This window comes from Lepidochelys kempii, chromosome 10 (genome assembly GCF_965140285.1).
Source record: "Lepidochelys kempii isolate rLepKem1 chromosome 10, rLepKem1.hap1, whole genome shotgun sequence".
In the NCBI taxonomy this organism is placed as follows: domain Eukaryota; kingdom Metazoa; phylum Chordata; order Testudines; family Cheloniidae; genus Lepidochelys; species Lepidochelys kempii.
In genome coordinates, this window is record NC_136389.1 from 66,324,175 (window position 1) to 66,345,652 (window position 21,478).

The 21,478-nt window shown below is 38.3% G+C and overlaps 1 protein-coding gene across 5 annotated transcripts in view; it reads left to right on the forward strand.

The window, feature by feature from the left end:
- TRPM7 (transient receptor potential cation channel subfamily M member 7) overlaps nt 1–21,478 on the forward strand; it is a 122,802-nt gene that overhangs the window by 88,815 nt on the left and 12,509 nt on the right. For 4 of the 5 annotated variants that reach the window (XM_073304021.1, XM_073304025.1, XM_073304023.1 and 1 more), the window contains 13 exons: nt 1,938–2,014; nt 3,245–3,304; nt 6,619–6,715; nt 7,396–7,466; nt 8,434–8,471; nt 9,729–9,754; nt 10,269–10,319; nt 10,414–10,479; nt 11,154–11,437; nt 11,900–11,982; nt 12,316–12,521; nt 13,555–13,606; nt 13,702–13,808. In XM_073304021.1, the coding sequence (XP_073160122.1) occupies nt 1,938–2,014; nt 3,245–3,304; nt 6,619–6,715; nt 7,396–7,466; nt 8,434–8,471; nt 9,729–9,754; nt 10,269–10,319; nt 10,414–10,479; nt 11,154–11,437; nt 11,900–11,982; nt 12,316–12,521; nt 13,555–13,606; nt 13,702–13,808 (1,218 nt within the window). Of the gene's footprint in view, nt 1–1,937; nt 2,015–3,244; nt 3,305–6,618; nt 6,716–7,395; nt 7,467–8,433; nt 8,472–9,728; nt 9,755–10,268; nt 10,320–10,413; nt 10,480–11,153; nt 11,438–11,899; nt 11,983–12,315; nt 12,522–13,554; nt 13,607–13,701; nt 13,809–21,478 lie in introns of those variants that run through there. The other variant, XM_073304026.1, reaches the window with a different exon arrangement.

The following is a 21,478-nucleotide window of genomic DNA, read 5'->3' on the forward strand; positions in this document are numbered from 1 at the left end:
ATCCAGCAACCAAGCATCAACTGTAAACTGTGACCCAAGTGGCGGTTCACATGAAAAATTGAATGTTAAAGATGAAGTTTCCAAAAGCCAGCATGGTCAAGCAATGGAACCACCATATAGAGATTTAAGTTCTAACATCATTACAGGACTACTTCAAAAACAATGGACCAAGTCGAAACCAGAAGGTTTGATTTACCAAGAATTGTACGGTATTTTGGGTTTATTCTGGTTGCAGGTGACTTTATTCTACCATTGTGCTTTGCTGTTTTGCTTTAAACCTTTCTATTTTCTCTAAACTGTATGGATATTTTTTAACTTTAAAATTATCATTTCTTTATAATTCTGTCACATAGACAATATTTTTTCGACAAACATTGGACAGCTATTGACAAATAACAGTTTCTTAACAATGTTAGCAGCTCTACAGCTCAGGTGAACTCTCATAGGACTAATTTTAAGGTCCAACTTTTCGTCCATGCAAAAAATATTGTCTATTTTTGAGAAATTGCAAAAGACTTGTTTTGGCTAATGGAATCATGAATAAATATCTTTGTGGTATCTGTGTCAAGCTCAGGGATCCTTACTATGCTATCCTCCTCAACACTTCTGTGACCAGGATCTACCACTGTTATCTACAGTAATACTGTAGTAGTACAATAATATTTTGAAAACTTTCCAAAGTCCTTGTTTGTTCCAACGTTATGTGCTGCTTCAACTTTTACGTAACAGTAAAAAGGTGCATGTTTTTATTAGATTCTTTAGACACTCTTTGATTAATAAAACAGTGGCAGATTCATTTCAAAAGTAGGTGTTGGTTTACTAACTAAATACTGTAAATTAGAGACCAAATACTTTAAATTAGACCCAAAACCAAGTAGAGGATCATAGTCTTAGAATATCAGGGTTGGAAGGGACCCCAGAAGGTCATCTAGTCCAAAACTAGACTTAATCTAGTCTTAATCTGTCAGGCACCTGTGCAAGTGTTATCTTGCAAAAGCAATTGACTAGGGGTATCCTAAAACATATTTTCCAAGTGATATTTACTATTTAAAGTTAAGTTTTAAATTTAGACAAGAGGTGTGTTCTGATGCCATGATGTTTAGGTGCTCAAAAAGTAATATTATTTTGACTTGTAGGCGGGTGGCAAGGCATTTAATTGTAATCATTAACAGGGTTCATTATAATACAGAAAAACCTTTATACTTTATTAGTTTGTGGTGGTGTTTTTTTAAAGCAGAAAATACAAAGGATTTGAAATCCGACTGTATAGCTCAGTCAGGTCTTTAATTAAATGTACCACAGCACTAATAAGGATAAGTATTAAGTATACTTATTTTACTTGAGCCATGCCTTCATTATATGGTCCTTTTCTCTTCTGGAATTTAGAATATACTCTTCATCCATAATATATATGTTTTATAGAAATTCAGATGCGGTATAGCTTTATATTGTCAATCAATTATGTTTGTTTTCATTATAAAACCATGCGCATTGGTGGAATTCTGAAAATATTTCCTGTAACTATTAGGATGAAGTGTATATTTTAAAAACCTACCGCAGGAAACTCTGCTTTTTCTATAGTTTTCACATTGATGTAAAAATAGTGAGATTCAGAATATCAAATAAAATGGTATATGGAAGTTTCCTCTGAAACTAATCAAATTTATTTTCTTGAAGGAGTAATATTTTTAAATTGTATGGATTTCATTTCTACAGTTTTTAATGTAGGAAAAGCAACAGTTCCGTATCTTTACTAACCCATCGTTTATATCCATTTACTTCAGAGTTCTTCATTATAAGTCTTTCTCAATGAAAACACTGGCAGCATTTATTACAGTTTCTGTCCCCATCATAACAACAATATCTGGCATGTTCCAAATTTTTTCAGTGTTATTGTTGATACTGAATACTCTGTTTTTCAATTTACTGGGTCAAAGGTCACAGAGACAGCATGGAGTTGCAACAATTTAAGGAGTCAGCGATTAAAATTAAAGAAAAAAATGTTAATATTGAGGTAAGACTGAAATTTTTACTTTCAAATTGAAATCAGTAGTTTCATGTGGACATTGACATCTTTTTCATGTATAGTTTACAGTACATTGTTGAAAATATAAGAATAGATTTTTGCGAAACTAATATGAAAAGAAATTTACTAACAATCAGTAACAATGCAGCCTGAACTATGGAGGAACTACTGTTGCTGAAAAATATGAAACTAGTAAATATTTAACAGGATTTGATGGTATGTAACCTCACAGAGGCCAACATTAGTCCTGCCATTAAATAAATTAAAAATGATACCTTGACTTTATTAGAAAAATAATATAGATTCCAAGGTCAGAAGGGACTGTTGTGATCATCTGTTCTTACCCCTGTATAATACAGGCGATCATCTGTTCTTAGCCCTGTATAATACAGGCCATACACTCTGGAGATTGTTTTGGGGAAGTTGTATCTTTTAGAAAAACATCCAATCTTGATTATTACATTATCGACATATCAACATTGCTATAAAATGGAAACACTGCCAATTTGAAATTCATAACTTAAAAGCAAACTGTAGTATTTAAGATTGAAATTCACTATTTGTCTGCATGTCTTACAACTTATAAAATAAGATGACCTAATGTAATTCACTTCCTCTGGCAGACAGTTTCTTTTAAAATTGTTCACACCTAATTCCAAGGAGAAAATCTTACTTCTGAATTAACTTCAAGATTAGATGGTTATCTGTGACCAACCTTGTGATGGACCCTTGCTATTAGAGCATGAATAGATGATGTACTTTGCACTGAGCTAGCCAAGAGTATTACTAAAAGATTGTACTGAATGCTGATATAAAGTATGCATCTGTTTATGTTACTGGAAACGTCCGCTTTAAATAGTCAAGACTCAAGACATAACTTGAATTTCCACTGAAAGTAAGAGGTGGATATGGGAGGGATATATTAATCTATAGCTACTATAATGTGGAAGATCCGGTTTGCTCATTGTAGTAGAGAGAATAGGGAACCACTTGCAGTCATGTCAACAGATTCTCAAATAGATGAGGTGAGGCTTTAAATATGTAGTTGGGAGAATTCCAGTTTAGTGTACATTCATAATGCTTCTAGAAAACTGGAGTTCTGAAGAGGTTTTTTTATTTATTTATTTTTTGTTGCTGAAGCACTCAATTAATACAATATGTGACCTTGAAGCATTTTAATTTGTGTAACTCAGTCCATTATATCATTTTCTTCCACAGGAGCAACAGGAGGACTTTAAGAAAGCTATTCTGGAGGGGATGGAGATGACCAAACAACAGGTATTTGGGAAGCCTTTGATTTTTGTTACAGTTGAGGAACCATTGCATCTGGCTCGGTGCTTTCATTCATGCATGAGTTCTAAAATGAAGTATGGGAGAACCTCAAGAATCCCTGGTGTGAAGAGGAAAACTTTGGAGATAGTGGAGGTTGCACCAAAGAGCGGAAGCACGTTGATACTTATCTGAGTGAATCACGTTTTTGATTTGCATGTTCATAGCCCCACTCCCCACAATTGGTGGCAGTTGCACCATAGTTAAGGTTGAATTTTTTTCCATTATAATTCCATTCTCAACACTCCCACTTCCTTTCCCCTTTCCTCCCCCCCAAAAAAACTCAAATCCTTACACCCCCTCACATAGGAGTCTGGTCTATGACCAACCGAGAATTTCTCTCCCAAATTTGAAGCTAATCTAACAAACTGTTCATAAATGATTATGCCCTTTTTAAAAAAAAAAAAATGCTTAACCAAAATTAGCAAATTGTTCTAATTATTGTTTGCCATATACAAGCAAAAAATCTGAAAGGATGTAAAATTAATCTCAAGTTTTACTGACCCAGGGCCAGATCTCAGGCAAGCTAATTAAAAGTTAATGTTTAATTGCAAGTAGGATGCTAGGTGCCTGACACCCCTGTTCCTTAGATTGTCTTCAGGAGGGAATCCCTTCTCTTGCAGGCTTTGCTGCTGTTGGGAGCATTGGAGAATTTTAGCTAGCCCAGCAATCTAGCAAGTTTTGTAAAGCTGGGAGCTAGCAGGTCCTCTGCAGTACTAGAGGTACTTAAGCACCACAGGGGATGGGATGTGCAGAACTTCTACCTTGGTGAAGGAGGCCCTGCAGTTGGGGGCATATTGAATAACAGAGGCGACAACAGATTCTGTGTAGGTGCTTGAAGCTGGTTTCCCTTTGCTCTATCTGTAGGCAAATGCTCCCTCTTCACCCTTTGGAGGCTGCAAAGTCAGCTCAGCACATCAGGCTGGAGCACTCTAGCTGCAAGTCTCTAGGGACCATGTTCCCTCTAATTTTTCCCATGCATGTGCGGAATGAATTTTGTTATGTGCATCAATATGGAGGTGATGTGTGGTGGGGGTGGGGTTGAGTGTGGAAGGGAGCTCAGGGTTTGAGCAGATGGTTGGGGGCGGGTAGGGGGGAGGAAGGTGAGGGCTCCAGCTGGTGGTACAGGCTTGGGGCTGGGGCCAGGGATGAGGAGTTCAGGGTGCGGAAGGGGGCTCAGGGCTGGAGCAGAGGGTTGAGGTGGGGGGGCGGGGAAGGGCTCCAGCTGAGGCCAGGGATGAGGGGTTTGGGTTGCAGGCTGCCCCAGGGCCACGGTGGGGTGAGAGGACTCCCTCCAGCCCTCTCTCACTGCAGTAGCACCTGGGCTGGGTGAGGGGAGAGGTGCCTCTCCCTGGCCTCAGCAGCTCCAGGGCTTGAGGAAAGGCGAGCGCCTGCGTGGCCCTTGATAGGGCTGCTGCACGGCCGCGTAGCTTAGAGGGAACTTAGCTAGGGATACCTGTTTTCTGGAACCGAACACCACTGAACAACTTCTTGATATTGACAGCTCTGAGCATTTCCAATATCAGTAGAATCAGGACATGTACCATGGCTTCCTTTTTGAGCATACAAGCATTTTCAGGACACTTTACAGAGTTACACTTTGCTTGATTGACGGGGAGATGGGTTCCTATTTCTAATGTAAGCACTGCAAAGCCATGGCTGCAAGACACCAAATGATATAATGATGATAGTGAGTAATTGAAGCCTAGATACCGCAATGAGACTGGAGCTATGGATGACACTCACTTCCCCCTCTAAGTGCATACATAAAATTTCTGTTTTGGAATATGAAAGAAATAATCTTTGTCAAGCCAACCTTAGAAGTAGAACTGCTTTTAAAAAGGCTTACAACTTCCCAACAGTCATAGGCCTGAAAATCAGTCCAGTTCACAGTCTTCCAAATTCTGTGCCTCTGCTCTTTAGAATCATGGATCTGTGGATTTTATTAAAGTAATCTTTGGATTTCAGGTGACTGGTAGTGTGCTCTAGAGCTGAAATGCATGAACATATATGAATATATTCTGTGATTAGGTAGTATCTCTAATTTTTTCTAGAAAAACAAAACTTTAAGTTGAATATTGTTTTGAGGGCTGGCTGTGGCTCTGCATGTGTTCAGAAAATGTTTAATTATCGTTAAAACCTACCACCTGCACAAACTGAGGATGCACTTACTCCCTGCATAGGCCATGATGCCGCAAAGATGTAATGTGAATAGTGTCACTGACTTCTGTCGGACTGCTCACATCCTTAAGATGAAGCACAAGCACAAGCCTTTAGTCTTTGCTGGAGAAGGTATTTAAACAATTGGATTGATCAATGCCAGACTTTCTAGTAATCAACCCAAATAAGTGTCTCCACTTTGGTCTACTAAGAGTCAGTTTGTGTATTCCTTTTCATTCCATTTTGGCTTTCTTTAAGCCTGTAAACATTAACCATGTCTTTGCTTGTTATTTGGTGATCAAATGTGTTAAACATATGCAGCCTCTAAATTGTCATGTTAGAGGTAGAGAAGTAGTGTTAAGATTTTTCTAGCTTTCTGGAGAAGATGACTTAGAATATTTAAATGACTTATTGATGTCTTTGAAAATTAGTTTTAATTTGTAACACTGAATTATACAATGGGAGCTGCTAATTCACTTTTTACATATGGCTACAGTACATTTAAAACAGTGCTATATCAGTGTCAATTTACTTTTCTTTAGTAGTAAATATTCAGAATCTGGGGTGGTAAATCCTAAATTCATATTTCCTTTCAAAATTTAACTTGGTTTAATTTTACAGATTTTAAGAGTTAGAATTTGAAAAATACAATGTTAATTAACTTATAAATTGTACCATAATTAAATTATATTTGAATAGTCTAATAATATTACCAAATATGTACAGATATGAGTAGCAGAACTTAGTGTTTCTAAAGGTGTGAGATGTTTAATACATTTTTCAGTTATCTTTGTTTACTGTAGCTCTTTTTATTTCTCCTCAAACATATATCTAGTTTTTATTACTTATTCTAAAATTATTAGAATCAAGATAGCTATAAATAAGTGTTTATCTTTAAAATTTGTACTGAATTAACAAGAAAGCATGTGTGATTTTAGCAAGCTGTAAAGGTACCCTTAAAATGTATTCATGCTGTAAATTTGAAAGATGGTACGAGAGAGAGAATAGTTATATGCTGAACACTAAGCAAATTGCCAAGCTGCAGGAAGGGGAAAGTACTTCATGAATGATGACTCATAACAATGTATGTGTTTATAATACAGGCTGGTCTTCAAGCTGATTGCAGCCTAAGCGAGGTTAATTCTAAAGATGGATTTACAGAATATCACAAAAACTCTTTGGCAGTTCATTCAGAACAATGTAAGTGTGCTAATTTTTCTGGTAGTCCAATTTTATCTCTGAATTTTATAAATGATGCATAATACTTAATCATTATTTCAAAGGGTGCATCAACATAAAAATCAAACTTGTCTCTGAATGTATATTTAACCTGCTGTTACCTGAAACACCAGAGTACTCTTAACTGAGAGTAGGGAAGAATCTTCTGTATATTCTAAAAGTTTTTAACTTTGTGCATTTGTTTAGTCAGTTGTACTATTTTTTCCAAAGATAGTCAGATTCCCCGTTCATGTACTTTTTCACATAGTTACACTGAGGAGAGAATCAAGTTTCTTATTAAAAAAAAAAAAAAAAAAAAATTGAAAATGTAACCTTAAAATGACAAAAATTACAGGGAGATATAGATGTTACTACTTGAAACTAATAATTCATCTATTTACAAATGACTAGATTTTAAGGTGAGAGTGTTTCCTTTTAAACTTACTTTACATATATGTTTCAAAACATTTTGTTTTTGTCCTTTAAAAGACATGCCGAGTTACACATAGTAAATTTTGTGAGTGTTTAAATTATTTTTTGGGGGGCTAGATTAAATGGCTCAGTTGCTCACTTTGTTAGGAAAGATTTAAGACATCCTCTATTTTGGTAAACACATACTTGTCTGGTTCTCTTGTCAGATTGTAAATTCATTTCTTTTCTAGTTCACAACAAAAGTAGAAGAGCATCAGCTGAAGATACTCAGCAAGTAGACTCTAAGGCTGCATTGCTCACGGTTTGTATACTCCAGTTGACAGTTTTATCAGATTTCTCAAATAATTTCTATAAAATTATAACTAAAATAAAACATTTTATTGAGATACAGGTTAATACCTACTTCAGATGTAGACCAGTTGACATCCATTAGTGGTATTCACTGTGAACTTGCTTGCCTAGTTAAAATAAAAAAAGTGTACCTCTATAAAACTGGGTTCTGTCTGTCTTCTGAGGAGATTATGTTCAGTAAGAGATACATTGCAGGATTTCAAAGAGGGCTTTTACTAGACAGCGAAAGAAAAGGAATCCAGATCTGACTATATCCATCATTGCCCCAATCTCTTGACACATGCTCCCTGCAGAACTAGATTCCCTACTGATACTCAACAGTCAGGTCAGAAATCATCATGAGAATGCTGGGAACATATGACTGTTAGGTCTAAAGGAAATCAGTATGAAGCTGAAACAAGGTGATGTACAGAGAGGAAAAAAATAGATGGGCTACATGGAAGAGTAATGCTCAGTTTAGGGTGTTCTCCAGTAAGTTCAGGAGGAAACAGCAGAGGTCCTGTTTTGAGTGCGAGGAAGGATAAGGATTAGTGAAGATTATTGGTACAGTTCTGTGAGGATAAGCATTAACTTGTGCTGCTTCACTGTTTTTATAAAGAATGTTCTCACTTAGAAGTAAAAGGGTTTAAATAATCCACTAAATAACCATGGTGGATATAGTCACCTTTTCTATTGTGTTAATCAGTTATTTGTTCTTGTATATCTTAATATATTATCCTTGCAGTATGTTATGATATCCTTCCACTATATTTGAATCTTTCACTTCAACTACTTTATCAATACAATCCTGAGAAATACTGCCAGTAGTACCTTTATTTTCATATCTTAACATAGACTATAAAAAGAGGTTAAGTAAACTCATTCTGCTTTCAGTATTGGGGGAAAAATACTTGTCTTTTTTTCTTTTTGATTTAAAGGATTGGTTACAAGGTAGACCTTCAAGTAGCAATCAAATGTAAGTAAGTTTTCTAATCAGTAGTGGTAGAATTGTCCAAATATTTTCTGATGCACTGTTATCTTTCTTTAGGGCTTTGGTTTTTAATTTTGACATTTAAGTTACTATGGCAGTGGCTCTGAAATATTCTAGTTGACTTAAAAAATAAATATGAGAGCATGAATCTCTGAAGTGTAATCTCTAAAAACTAGAAAATGGTAGGCATTTTAAAAATCAAAGGGAGAACTGAAACACCATATTGCAAATAGTCAACTATTTTGCAGTGGATCAAGTCTTACAATAGTCTTGCATTAATGCCCTTTTAATTTTTTATATGCCACTGGAGAACAGCTACGTTGAACTCAATGAGCAATAATTAAACACAATAAAGTGAAAAAGCGAATAAATTGTTTTCATTAAACTGTTTACAAGCATGATTTGTTTCATTTGAATGACTGCTATTCATGTAAGTTAAATAAAAGAGCTGGCCTGTGGTATTTTTCCCTAATAAATGACTAATTTTATTCATTGAAACGTATTGACAAGTTCCATTTAAGTTAATGGAGCCACACGTACGTCTGAGGGTAGAATGTGCACCAAAATAAAATGGCCTAATTTAGAGAGACCAGATGGTGAGGTAACATCTTTTATCGGACCAACTTCTATTGGTGAGAGAGGCAAGCTTTCGAGTCACATCTCTGTCTCTCTCTAATACCCTGGGACTGAAAGGGCTACAACTACACTGCATACATGGTCTAATTTGACGCTAGCACTAGTTACTGAATATGTGTTTTTAACTATATATTTTTAGCTTCCTGGATCCTTAACCTACCTTTTATTGTGAATCCTTCCCTGAAACTACTCAGTTAGTATATTCATTAGTAATTCATCCCATTTAGTTAACTGTTTAATAAAGCCATAGGTTTAATAATCTGATAATTGAAATAGAAACTGTGAACAGGTAGTTTTCAATTCAATATCTCTGTGGGATTTGGCTCTTGTAATGAAAAGGTGATATGCTGTCATACATGAAGAGTTTATAGTAATGCTTTGACAACATATAAATACCTAATCGGGGTGTGTGTGTGGGTGTGTGTTTTAATAATTAAGAAACTTGCTACTGTCCTTGAAAAGTAGAATAAAGTAGTAAAACAATACTGCAAGCTCCACAAAGTGACTCCAGGCTGCTGTATGAAAATCATAAAGAATAAAAAAAGTGGCTATTTTACAAGTGACATCCAATACTTTTGTGTGTCACACTCTTTCTCTCTTTTACAGGCCTTCGGAAGAAGATGCCTTGAATGGTAAGCTTTTTTGCCTTAATGCAAACAAGCGGATGAACATTTTCAACATACACAACACATGTACTGCATTTTCTAATATGAGAATACATTTAACATTTGGTAGCAGAAATGAATTACAAGATGATAGGATATGGAAATGAATGAAGGTGAAAACCAAACAGAATGTGACTCTTATTTTAGAGTGCTAGAAAAAAAATGTAAGTTATGGATTTTGAAAGCAGCAATTAGCGAGAGAACTAATTCTTTTTTTTTCTGCTTGTGGAATGTGTGCTCTTTTGCATTTTTGAAGGTGTAAAAGTGAGTGTTAAATAGTTATTTAAAGAGCTAAAATAAAAGAACTAAATGTAATATCTGAGATTTGCAAAGCAACTTTCTTTTTTAGCTCAGTATTCACTTTGAGAACATAGGAAGCAAAAAGTAGAAGTAATGCACTCTTTACATGTACTGTGTGAGGTTTTAAGGCACATGCTTGTGCAGTATTCAGTATCTCGTCTCTTTTTCTTGACTTTTGTAGGTATTGCTTCTCCTTTCAAGCCGATCATAGACACCACTTACTACTACTCAGGTCAGTATCATAAAACTAATAGTTTAAGTTTAAAAATTCACATTTCTTTTTATTAGGTCTGAGAGTTCATGATTTCTATAACCTTTCTCTACAGCTGTGGAAAGAAATAACTTAATGAGATTATCACAAAGCATTCCATTCACTCCTGTGCCTCCAAGAGGTAAGAAGCTTAATCTTTGTTACTGGAGTAGGTGGAAGGGAGGTCAGAATGAGGATTTAATATTGGTTCATTAAGAACTCTGGCAAACTTTAAAAAATTGCTCAATTATTTTTAATACAGAATGGGCAGACCAAACTTGATCAACCATTTTGGCAGCATCTCAAAAATAGATTACAGGACAATAAATAGAAGTCTAGTATCAGTATCTCACAAGACACTCCCAAAGTGCAGACTTCAATTATGTCATCACATCTTTACTAATGCAGCTTGTTGGCTTAAAGGAAACTGTATGACTTAATTCCAGTAGTCTTCAGAGTAATAAAACTTCTCTGAAAAGCATGATCTAAATTGTATGGAAAAGCTCTTCAAACTGACACTTTTTTCTGCCTTGTTATGCTTATTTCATAAGGTTTCCATCACTGTGGTAACTAGGCATGCTTTGCTCGATTTAAACTGTGTGATTAATACTTCCAATGAGAGAAGCAAAAACATCATGGTCCCCTGCTGGTTTAAGAAAGAGATTAGAGAGGATTCTCCCAATCTGTTACGAGCTCCCAGTTGCATTAGAAATTTAACATCTTGATTTATCCATGTCTAAAGCATATTTATATATTTGCAGCCTTGTTTGTCATGAACTCTGAAAAGAAATGTACTATTGTACTGTGATGTTACAGGTGAGCCAGTCACTGTGTATCGCCTTGAAGAAAGTTCTCCCAGCATCTTGAACAACAGCATGTCTTCCTGGTCACAGCTAGGACTCTGTGCTAAAATTGAATTTTTAAGTAAAGAGGAGATGGGAGGTGGATTACGTCGAGCTGTTAAAGTAGCATGCACTTGGTCAGAATATGATATTCTGAAATCAGGACATCTTTATATCATCAAATCTTTTCTTCCTGAAGTTGTGAATACTTGGTCAAGCATTTACAAAGAGGACACAGTGTTACACCTCTGTTTGAGAGTAAGTTTTATTCTTGACAATTATTAGACATTGACAGGCAAAAATATTAAAAATAAATTTTCAGTAACTAGAATACAACAAAGTTCTGATGCTTCTAATGTTCTACACAATCTAGGGTGATCAGATGTCCCGATTCTAAAGGATCAGTCCCAATTTGGGGGGCTTTTTCTTATATAGAAACCTATTACCTCCCACCCCCATCCCAATTTTTTTATACTTGCTATCTGGTCACCCTAACACAAACCAAAGGCCAATTTAAACATTTCTTGTTCAATAGATTTTTATTTTGTGTCAAATAGTTCAATCTCTTGATACAGACGGAATTAAAACAGTTGTGTAGTTGTACGCAACTTCTGATAGGGAGTAAAAGGATTGACATTAACCTTCTTGCTGCTATTTTATTCCCCAAATTTTCCCCTACATTATTTAATGCAGTACTGAAGTATGGATTTTTAATTGTAGGAAATTCAACAGCAGAGGGCAGCACAGAAACTCACGTTTGCTTTCAATCAAATGAAGCCTAAATCCATTCCATATTCTCCAAGGTAAATGTGTTAAATTATTCATGACACTGCACACTTTCTACTAGTGAAGTATATTTTTATGCAGATTACCATTCGAAAAAAGTGCGTCCTGGGATTCAGTACATTTTGCAAAAACGCTATTTAAGAAGTGTCAACATGCAAACCTTCAGCCACCGCCTTGGGGAAGAATATTTCCTGTTGGTACTTAACAAGGACTAGGCTTAACTCATATTTTATAACCTAGCCAGATTTAAAAATTAAGTTTGTCAAACCAAAATATTTATCACTCAGCAACTGCATAATTGTCTTATCTTATTCATTTTGGTAATATTTATGAAATATATTCTTTATAAGGTTCCTGGAAGTTTTCCTATTATATTGCCACTCAGCTGGACAGTGGTTTGCAGTTGAGGAGTGCATGACTGGAGAATTTAGAAAATACAATAACAACAATGGTGATGAAATAATTCCAACTAACATGCTAGAAGAGGTCATGCTAGCATTCAGCCACTGGACTTATGAATATACAAGAGGGGAGTTGCTGGTACTTGACCTGCAAGGTAATATACTTATTTTGAAATTGGGATTAGGGGTAAGGTAGGTTTAAATTTTCTTTACAGTGGCACCTTAATGAATTAGGGGACTGGAACACATGACTTATGAGGAGAGGCTGAGGGAACTGGTATTGTTTAGTCTGTGGAAGAGAAGAATGAGGAGGGATTTGATAGCTGTTTTCAACTACCTGAAACGGGGTTCCAAAGAGGATGGATCTAGACTGTTCTCAGTGGTAGCAGAACAAAGAGTAATGGTCTCAAGTTGCAGTGGGGGAGGTTTAGGTTGGATCTTAGGAAAAACTTTTTCACTAGGAGGGTGGTGAAACACTGGAATGCGTTACCTAGGGAGGTGATGGAATCTCCTTCCTTAGATATTTTTAAGGCCAGGCTTGACAAAGCCCTGGCTGGAACGATTTAGTTAGGGATTGGTCCTGCTTTGAGCAGGGGGTTGGACTAGATGACCTCCTGAGGTCCCTTCCAACCCTGATATTCTATGATTCTATGAATTATTGTGAATAGTGTTTATAGCATTACATAATAATTTTGGTCTACTTTACTTGAATGAGCAGTGGGCTTAGCTGACATGCCAATACAATGCTGTAGGAAACACTTAGGAAAAAAGTTGAATTCTTATTTATGTTCTTAGGGTGTATACAATAAAAATACTAACATTTATGTGTTGGCATTTTCAGTCCATATCTGTAGTGTCTCAATTTATCCTCAAGTGTTCATCAGACATGGAAACACTCATAGCTAAGATGTAGGAATCTTATTCTCTCTGGACAAAATTCACCTTGCATGCTGTTCAGGAACCACTTAAGCTTTCAAAATAGGGCTTGAATGGAATTTAAGTGGTGCATAGAGCTTAGGTGGGAGCCATCTGTACAGGAGTGAATATCGTCCCATAAATTTTGACTTTCTATCTTGATTTACGTTCTTGGTGATAAATTTGGAAATCCTTACTATTAAGGGATTCTGGTTTACAGTGTTAATCTATTCGTATACTGTATCCATTTTAACTCTTATATTTTGTGTAAAGGTGTGGGTGAAAATTTGACAGATCCCTCTGTGATAAAAGCTGGAGAAAAAAGGTAAGATTAATGTGTTTTGTTATAAAAAATATTAACCTGTATTTAATGTTTGACTTGGACAAATACATACCATGCTTGTGTGCTTTATTTTAAAGGTCATATGATATGGTGTTTGGTCCAGCCAATTTAGGAGAAGATGCAATCAAAAATTTCAGAGCTAAGCACCACTGCAATTCTTGCTGCAGGAAACTTAAACTTCCTGGTATGTGAGGTTTTTTATTCTTTTTTTACCCTTACTATTCGTTAAATTGTGCGTAGCTATGTCACAAGTTGACAATTTAAAGAATTAAAGAATATGGAAAATAGTAACGTTAATTCTATAATTTCACCATAGTAATCTTGTAATGTAGGTTTCAGAGTAGCAGCCATGTTGGTCTGTATTCGCAAAAAAGAAAAGGAGTACTTGTGGCACCTTAGAGACTAACCAGTTTATTTGAGCAGATAAATTGGTTAGTCTCTAAGGTGCCAGAAGTACTCCTTTTCTTCTTGTAATGTAGATTTGTGTTTTATTTCCTAGGTTTAAAAAAAAAATTCTTCAAGCATGTGTCAGTGCATGGATCACAATGTAGGTGTGAATGCACCTCATGAGCACAAGAGTGAATTTTTTTTAATAGCAGTGTCCAGGGCTCCTTAAGCTCCCATACCAGGGCATAAAGGCTGAGGTAGTTGCCTCCCATGGCAGTGAGATGGAACACAATGAGTGTCCAACCCACTACTCTCTTCAGAGACCCTGAACCAGTTCTTTTTCAAGCTATTTGTTGATGATCAGAGATCCTAGAAATCCTTTTGCCATAGAAAAATGCAGAAAAATATGGAATTTGCCTTTTTACAGAGAATCTTTTAGTTTTTGTATTTTTTTAAAAAATAAAAACACGTTAACTATTAATAAGGCTAAGATTTTGTCACTGATATTTTTAGTAAAAGTCACGGACAGGTCACAGGCAAAAAGAAAATATTTAGGGAACCCGTGACCTGTGACTTTTACTAAAAATATTCCTGACAAAATCTGGATCTGGGGGTCCTCACACCGCCTGAAGCGGGGCAGCTGCACAAGGGGCTTGGAGCTGCCTGCAGCATCTGGGGGTCCCCTGCTGCCTGCAGGGGCTGCAAGCTGCGTGGTACCCCTGCCACCCACGGATCTGGGGGCTCGCAGTGGTCGGGCTTACCCCACTTGTGGCAGCCAGGCAGTCAGGAGCTCAAGGGGTTCCCCCAATGCCCGTGGAGGCCTGGGGGGTTTTGTTCAGTGGCTGAGGGCTATGGGGTTCTCCTGCCATCAGCAGCGGCTGGGAGGTCTGGGGGTTCCCACAGCGGCCGGGAACTGCGGGGTACCCCAGCGCTTATGGTGGCCAGGAGCTGCGGGATACCCTGGTGCCCATGGTGGCTTGGAGCTCCGAGGGGAAAAAGTGAAATCCTTGCAAGCTGCATGGAAACTTTTTAAAGACACCAAAATAGAGGCTAAACTTGAATGTATACCCCAAATTAAAAAAGTAAGTAAGAGAACCAAAAAAGTAGCTAAACAACTAAGCTTAACAGCTAAGTAAAAGAAGCATTGAGAGGCAGAAAAGCATCCTTTAAAAAGTGGAAGTTAAATCCTAGTAAGGAAAATAGAAAGGAGCATAAAATCTGGCAAATGAATTGTAAAAATATAATTAGGAAGGCCAAGAAAGAATTTGAACAACAGCTAGCCAAAGACTCAAAAAGTAATAGCAAAAAAAAAATTTAATTACATCAGAAGCAGGAAGCCTGCTAAACAACCAATGGGGCCACTGGACGATCGAAATGCTAAAGGAGCACTCAAGGACAATAAGGTCATTGCAGAGAAACTAAGTGAATTCTTTGCATCGGTCTTCATGGCTGAAGATGTGAGGGAGATTCCCAAACCTGAGCCATTCTTTTTAGGTGACAAATCTGAGGAACTGTCCCAGATTGAGGTGTCATTAGAGGAGATTTTGGAACAAATTGATAAACTAAATAGTAATAAGTCACCAGGACCAGATGGTATTCTGAAGGAACTCAAATGTGAAATTGCAGAGCTACTAACTGTAGTCTGTAACCTATCATTTAAATTAGCTTCTATACCAAATGACTGGAGGATAGCTAATGTGATGCCAATTTTTAAAAAGGGCTCCAGAGTTGATCCCAGAAATTGCAGGCCAGTAAGCCTGACTTCAGTACCAGGCAAACTGGTTGAAACTATAGCAAAGAACAAAACTGTCAGACATATAGATGAACATAATTTGTTGGGGAAGAGTCAATATGTTTTTTGTAAAGGGAAATCATGCCTCGCCAATCTACTAAAATACTTTGAGGGGGTCAACAAGCATGTGGACAAGGGGGATCCAGTGGATATAGTGTACTTAGATGTTTCAGAAAGCCTTTGAAAAGTTCTCTCACCAAAGGCTCTTAAGCAAGGTAAGCTGTCATGAGATAACAGGGAAGGTGCTTTTATGGATTTGTAACTGGTTAAAAGCTAGGAAACAAAGGGTAGGAATAAACGGTCAGTTTTCAGAATGGAGAGAGGTAAATAGTTGTGTCCCCCAGGGTCTGTACTGGGACCAGTCCTATTCAACATATTCATAAATGATCTGGGAAAAGGGGTAAACAGTGAGGTGGCAAAATTTGCAGATGATACAAAACTGCTCAAGATAGTTAAGTCCCAAGCAGACTGCGAAGAGCTACAAAAGGATCTCTCAAAACTGGGTGACTGGGCAATAAAATGGCAGATGAAATTCAATGTTGATAAATGCAAAGTAATACACATTGGAAAACATAATCCCAACTATATGTATAAAATGATGGTGTCTAAATTAGCCGTTACCACTCAAGAAAGAGATCTTAGTCATTGTGGATAGTTCTCTGAAAACATCCACTCAATGTGCAGCAGCTCAAAAAAGTGAACAGAATGTTGGGACTCATTAAGAAAGGAGTAGATAATAAGACAGAAAATATCATATATTGCCTCTATATAAATCCACGATATGCCTACATCTTGAATACTGCATGCAATGTGGTCGCCCCATCTTAAAAAAGATATATGGGAATTAGAAAAGGTTCAGAAAAGGGCAACAAAAATTATTAGGGGTATGGAACAGCTGCCATATGAGGGGAGATTAATAAGATTGGGACTTTTCAGCTTGGAAAAGAGACAGCTAAAGGGAGATATGATCGAGGCTTATAAAATCATGGCTGGTGTGGAGAAAGTAAATAAGGAAGTGTTATTTACTCCTTCTCATAACACAAGAACTAGGGGTGAAATTAATAGGCAGCAGATTTAAAACAAACAAAAGGAAGTATTTTTGACACAACGCACAGTCAACCTGTGGAACTCCTTGCCAGAGGGTGTTGTGAAAGCCAAAACTATAACAGGGTTTAAAAAAGAACTAGATAAGTTCATGGAGGATAGGTCCATCAATGGCTATTAGCCAGGATGGACAGGGATGGTGTCCCTAGCCTCTGTTTGCCAGAAGCTGGGAATGGGTGACGGGATGGATTGCTTGATGATTATCTGTTCTGTTCATTCCCTCTGGGGCTAGATGGACCTTTGGTCTGACCCAGTCTGGCCGTTCTTATGTACCCCGCAGCTCCCTGCCCCCACGGGTGGCAAGGGACCCTGTAGCTCCTAACAGCTGCAGGCTGAAGTCATGGATTCTGTGACATCCGCGACCTCTGTGACCAAATCTTAACCTTAACTATTAACTAAATTTTAGTGAAAGTACCAGTGTTACTTATTCAGTGTGCGCAACCTCCTCCTCTTGTGGCTGATTTTTGAATGTGCTTTAAATGTACATAGCTAAACATACTCCAATCAACTGTTTCCAGTGTATAGAGGTTACTCAATGGTGTATAGGGGTTCGTGTTTTAATGCATCTCAAATTTCACTTCAGCCTCTAGAAGTGAGTAATTAAAGTTATGAAAAGATGCTGAAAATTTAAAAAATCACCTCTAAAGACTGTCACTGAGTTTGGCAAGGACAAATTTCAAGTTGATGGTAATGTGCTGTTTTGTACTGTATGCAGTAAGGCTGTAGCTTACATTTGAAGGCAGGCAATTGTAGAACACATGGAAAGCACTAAACATAAACTGAATGAAAAGAAATGAAAACGAGGCTGAAATAGCATGAACATCAACAACAGTAAAGAAGCTTCACTGTGACTGCGTTATTTTATTAATTTTATTTTATTATTATGATTGGCACTGGCAGGCTTTGAACTTGTTTAAAATTGTAAATATATCAATAAAACGTTGTGTTCAACTGATAGCTATATATAATGGCTAGGGAAATTCAAGTTCAGCATTTCATTTTAATCACGGAAAAATAAGGATCTTTATATGTTTTTTTTAATCAGAGAATTTCAGTTTTTTTAATCACAGAAAACTAGGATCCCTGGTGATATCTTCTCTTCACAGTTCACGTATAAGGACCATTCTAAAAATAAGAAAATAGATTGCAAGAGGGTTGCCAAACTTCCTCCTGCCCCCCTATATCCTCGCCCCCCCCACCTTGATATAGTGAGGTGAGGCGCTTTGTGCCAACCACCACACTGCATGGCAGTCCAAACTCTGAGTTCAAATCCTGCCCATCCTGCAGTGGACTGATCCCTATAAAGGATGGGCACAACCAATGCTTCTCCGGTCTAGGAGGGAGCCATATCCTGGATAAGTGCTTTGTGTGCAAGTTCTTCTGTGCCAGTACCCACACGTTCAGGTATGTTAGGCTCAGACTACATATATTTAGTGATCCATGTGGATCACTTAAGATCCAAAGGTGATAGTTATGACTAGAGCAATGCCAGATAAATGAGTATTGACCAGTAATCCCTCAAGCTCTCTTCATACTCCAGAATCAGGCAGTGGAAAGAAGGTGATGATTACGTGAGCAGAGTCAGCACCGTCAATGCTGACCACCTTAACGTCCACAAAGTCACCAATGCCCAAGAAGTTGGTGTCAGTAACCTCAGCACCAATCCCTTTAATGTCAGCAGTCCAGCACTGATTACCTTGGCACCATAGACCTGATGCAGATAATTCCAGCTCCTGTGCAGACTGCCCCACCCACAGACAATAAAGCCAGCACCATTTTCCCTGCCTCCCCCATAAAGGGGACACCAATTTATATAGTCAGTCCAAACATAAGCGTAGATCCAAGAGTGCAGGACGGACTTGAGACATCACTCCTCAAAACACAAAGCTCCTAGGCATTTGGGCAGAACAATAGACTCATTACAGACTGAGCTGAGCAAGAAACTCAGATATGTTGTAGAGGCATCCATTTCACCCTTAGCGATGTTCCCAGTACCAAAAAGGTGAATGGATATCTGCGCTTCCTTGAGGAGATACTTTGCTCCTCATTATCACTAAAATACTACTTGTTGCCAGCATTGAGTATCAATGTGGGAGTGTCACTGGGCTGGCCAGCCTTAACTCGGTTAATACACATATGGCATGCTACTATGGCCATATTGACCTTACTTGAGACCATCCTCCCATGTGTGGAGGAGCAGATCATCATCCCACATGTCTAGGGAAAAAAAATCATGCAGCTTCTCTGGCAAGACCACTTGCACTGGAACTGGATGTGGGCCGACGGGAACAGGAGTCAATAGAGGGACAACTCCAGTCTCTTCCCAGGGAATCCTCCTTATCACTGGGCAAGGCAGTAACACCAGCACATGTTCCAGCAATAGACCACTTTAAAACGTTCCAGGACTTACTGTCCCAAATTGCTGAGATCCTGGACATTAATATTGTATTTATTCAGGAAAAGTCTCATAAGCTCTTTGATGTCCTGAGCATGACAACACAGGCCAGAATCGTTCCCCCTAAAAATGAAAGCATTGCTGGACTATCCAAAGGACTAAGGCAGACAGACCCTGGCCACTCTTCCTTCCTCAAACAGGCAGAGAAAAAAATTGAATCCCCCAAACCCAGGGTTTTTGGTTGTCTTTGCAGCACAAGAGCAACTGAAGTCCACTTAAGGCAATCCTAAGGATAAGGACCCTAAAAATTAGATCTGTATGGGTGAAACTCATATTTATCATTCTCACTGCTGCTTTGTGTGGTGGTCTACCAAGCACTGTTTTCCAAATACAATTACGCCATGTGGGACAACATCACTCTTCCTTTCAAAAATCCTGCGGGATGGAAGGGATGAAATGGAAGGTATCATCAAGGAGGGGCACATGATTTGAGAACATCACTGCAATCAACCATGGATGCTTCTGATATGGCCAAAAGATCAAAGGTCATGGCTATGAGACAAGTCTCTTGGCTCCAGGCAACAGGCATACCATGTCAAGTACAGGCCACAATAGAAGACCTGCCTTTCAAGGGAATGGAGCTCTTCAGCCAGAAAACAGATGAAGTGTTCCATTCCCTCAAGGACTCAAGGGACTATATTAAGATCCCCAGGAATTTACACAAGTCTGTCTGTCTGTCTCTCTACAGGAAGTCTTATAAATCAATCCCTGGAAGGCAGTGGATGCCATCTTATTCCTCAGGTGATAGCCAAAATATCAGCAACTAAGCCTATCAGAAGCCTACACCTATTTTCAGGAACACCTTGCCATGTTCCACTGAGCCTGGGTTGCGAGCACAGCCAACAAATGGGCATTAGACATGACCACTCAAGGCTCCCTTTAATTTACTACTCCCTACATGCCCCCCTTCATCAACCCTTCTTAGGAACCCTATCCATGAGAGCCTGTTACAAACAGAAATGACCTCTTCATCTGGAAGCTGGATAAGTTGTACTGTGGGAGTACATGGGGAAAATGCTTCCACTCCCCATGATTCCTTATCCCAAAGAAGAAAGGGGTGGTTCTCGTATCCTAGACCTGAGGAGACTGAACAAATATATATATATTTCCTCAGATTCAGGATGGTAATGCTTGCCTCCATCATCCCATATCTGCAGGCTCAAGATTGACTTGTGGCTCTCAGCTTGCAGGATTCATATTTCCACACAGCCATCCATCTGGCCCACAGGGAGTCCCTAGGATTCATAGTAGGACCCAGCTATTGCCAATACAAGGTAGTGACATCTGGACTTTCCATGGCACACAGAATCTTCACAAAATGCCTAGCGTTGGTAGCCGAACACTTTTTTTTAAAATTTTTTTTTAAAGGCATTCATTTTTACCATTACCTGGACAATTGGTTCATCAGAGTAGATCCCAGCAGGAGGCTGCAGCACACCTAAAATTCACTCTTTCCCTATTCTCCCAATTAGGCTTCCTAGTGAAGTACAAAAAATAGTGTCTCATCCCATCACAGATGATAGAGTTCAGAGCCCTGATTGACTCCCGTTCAGCAAGAGTGTTCTTCCCAAAGACAGGTCCCTGTTGATGCAGTTGCTAGTGTGTGGGATAGACTTGAGCTTGACTATGACGGTATGGATTTGTCTGGAGCTGCCAGGCCATATGTTTGTGTGCACGTATGTAACACTTCTTGCCAGATTTTACCTGCAACCATTCCAATTCAGTTTGTTCTCCAACAAGACACCAGATAAACAAGAAAGTGGTGGTCTCATGTCACAGTACTGAGCTGGTGAAAGAAACCTGGAAGTGTGTGTGGAAGGGTAGTGTTCTCTAGCCCCTCCATAACAAAGACCTTAATAACAAACACATCAGGAACGGGCTGGGGCGTCCACCTGGACCACCTACAGATGCAAGAGACTTTGTCCCCAGAGAACATGGGGCTTCACATCTAGGCCCTGGAACTCAGAGCCATCAGTCTAGCCTGCATGGCCTTCCTACCAGTTCTTCAAAACTCTTCAGTGCAGATCCTGACAAACACCTCCACAATGCACTACATAAACAGACAAGGAAGTGCACGTGCATCTACCCTCTGCCTAGAAGCCATCAAACTAATGGA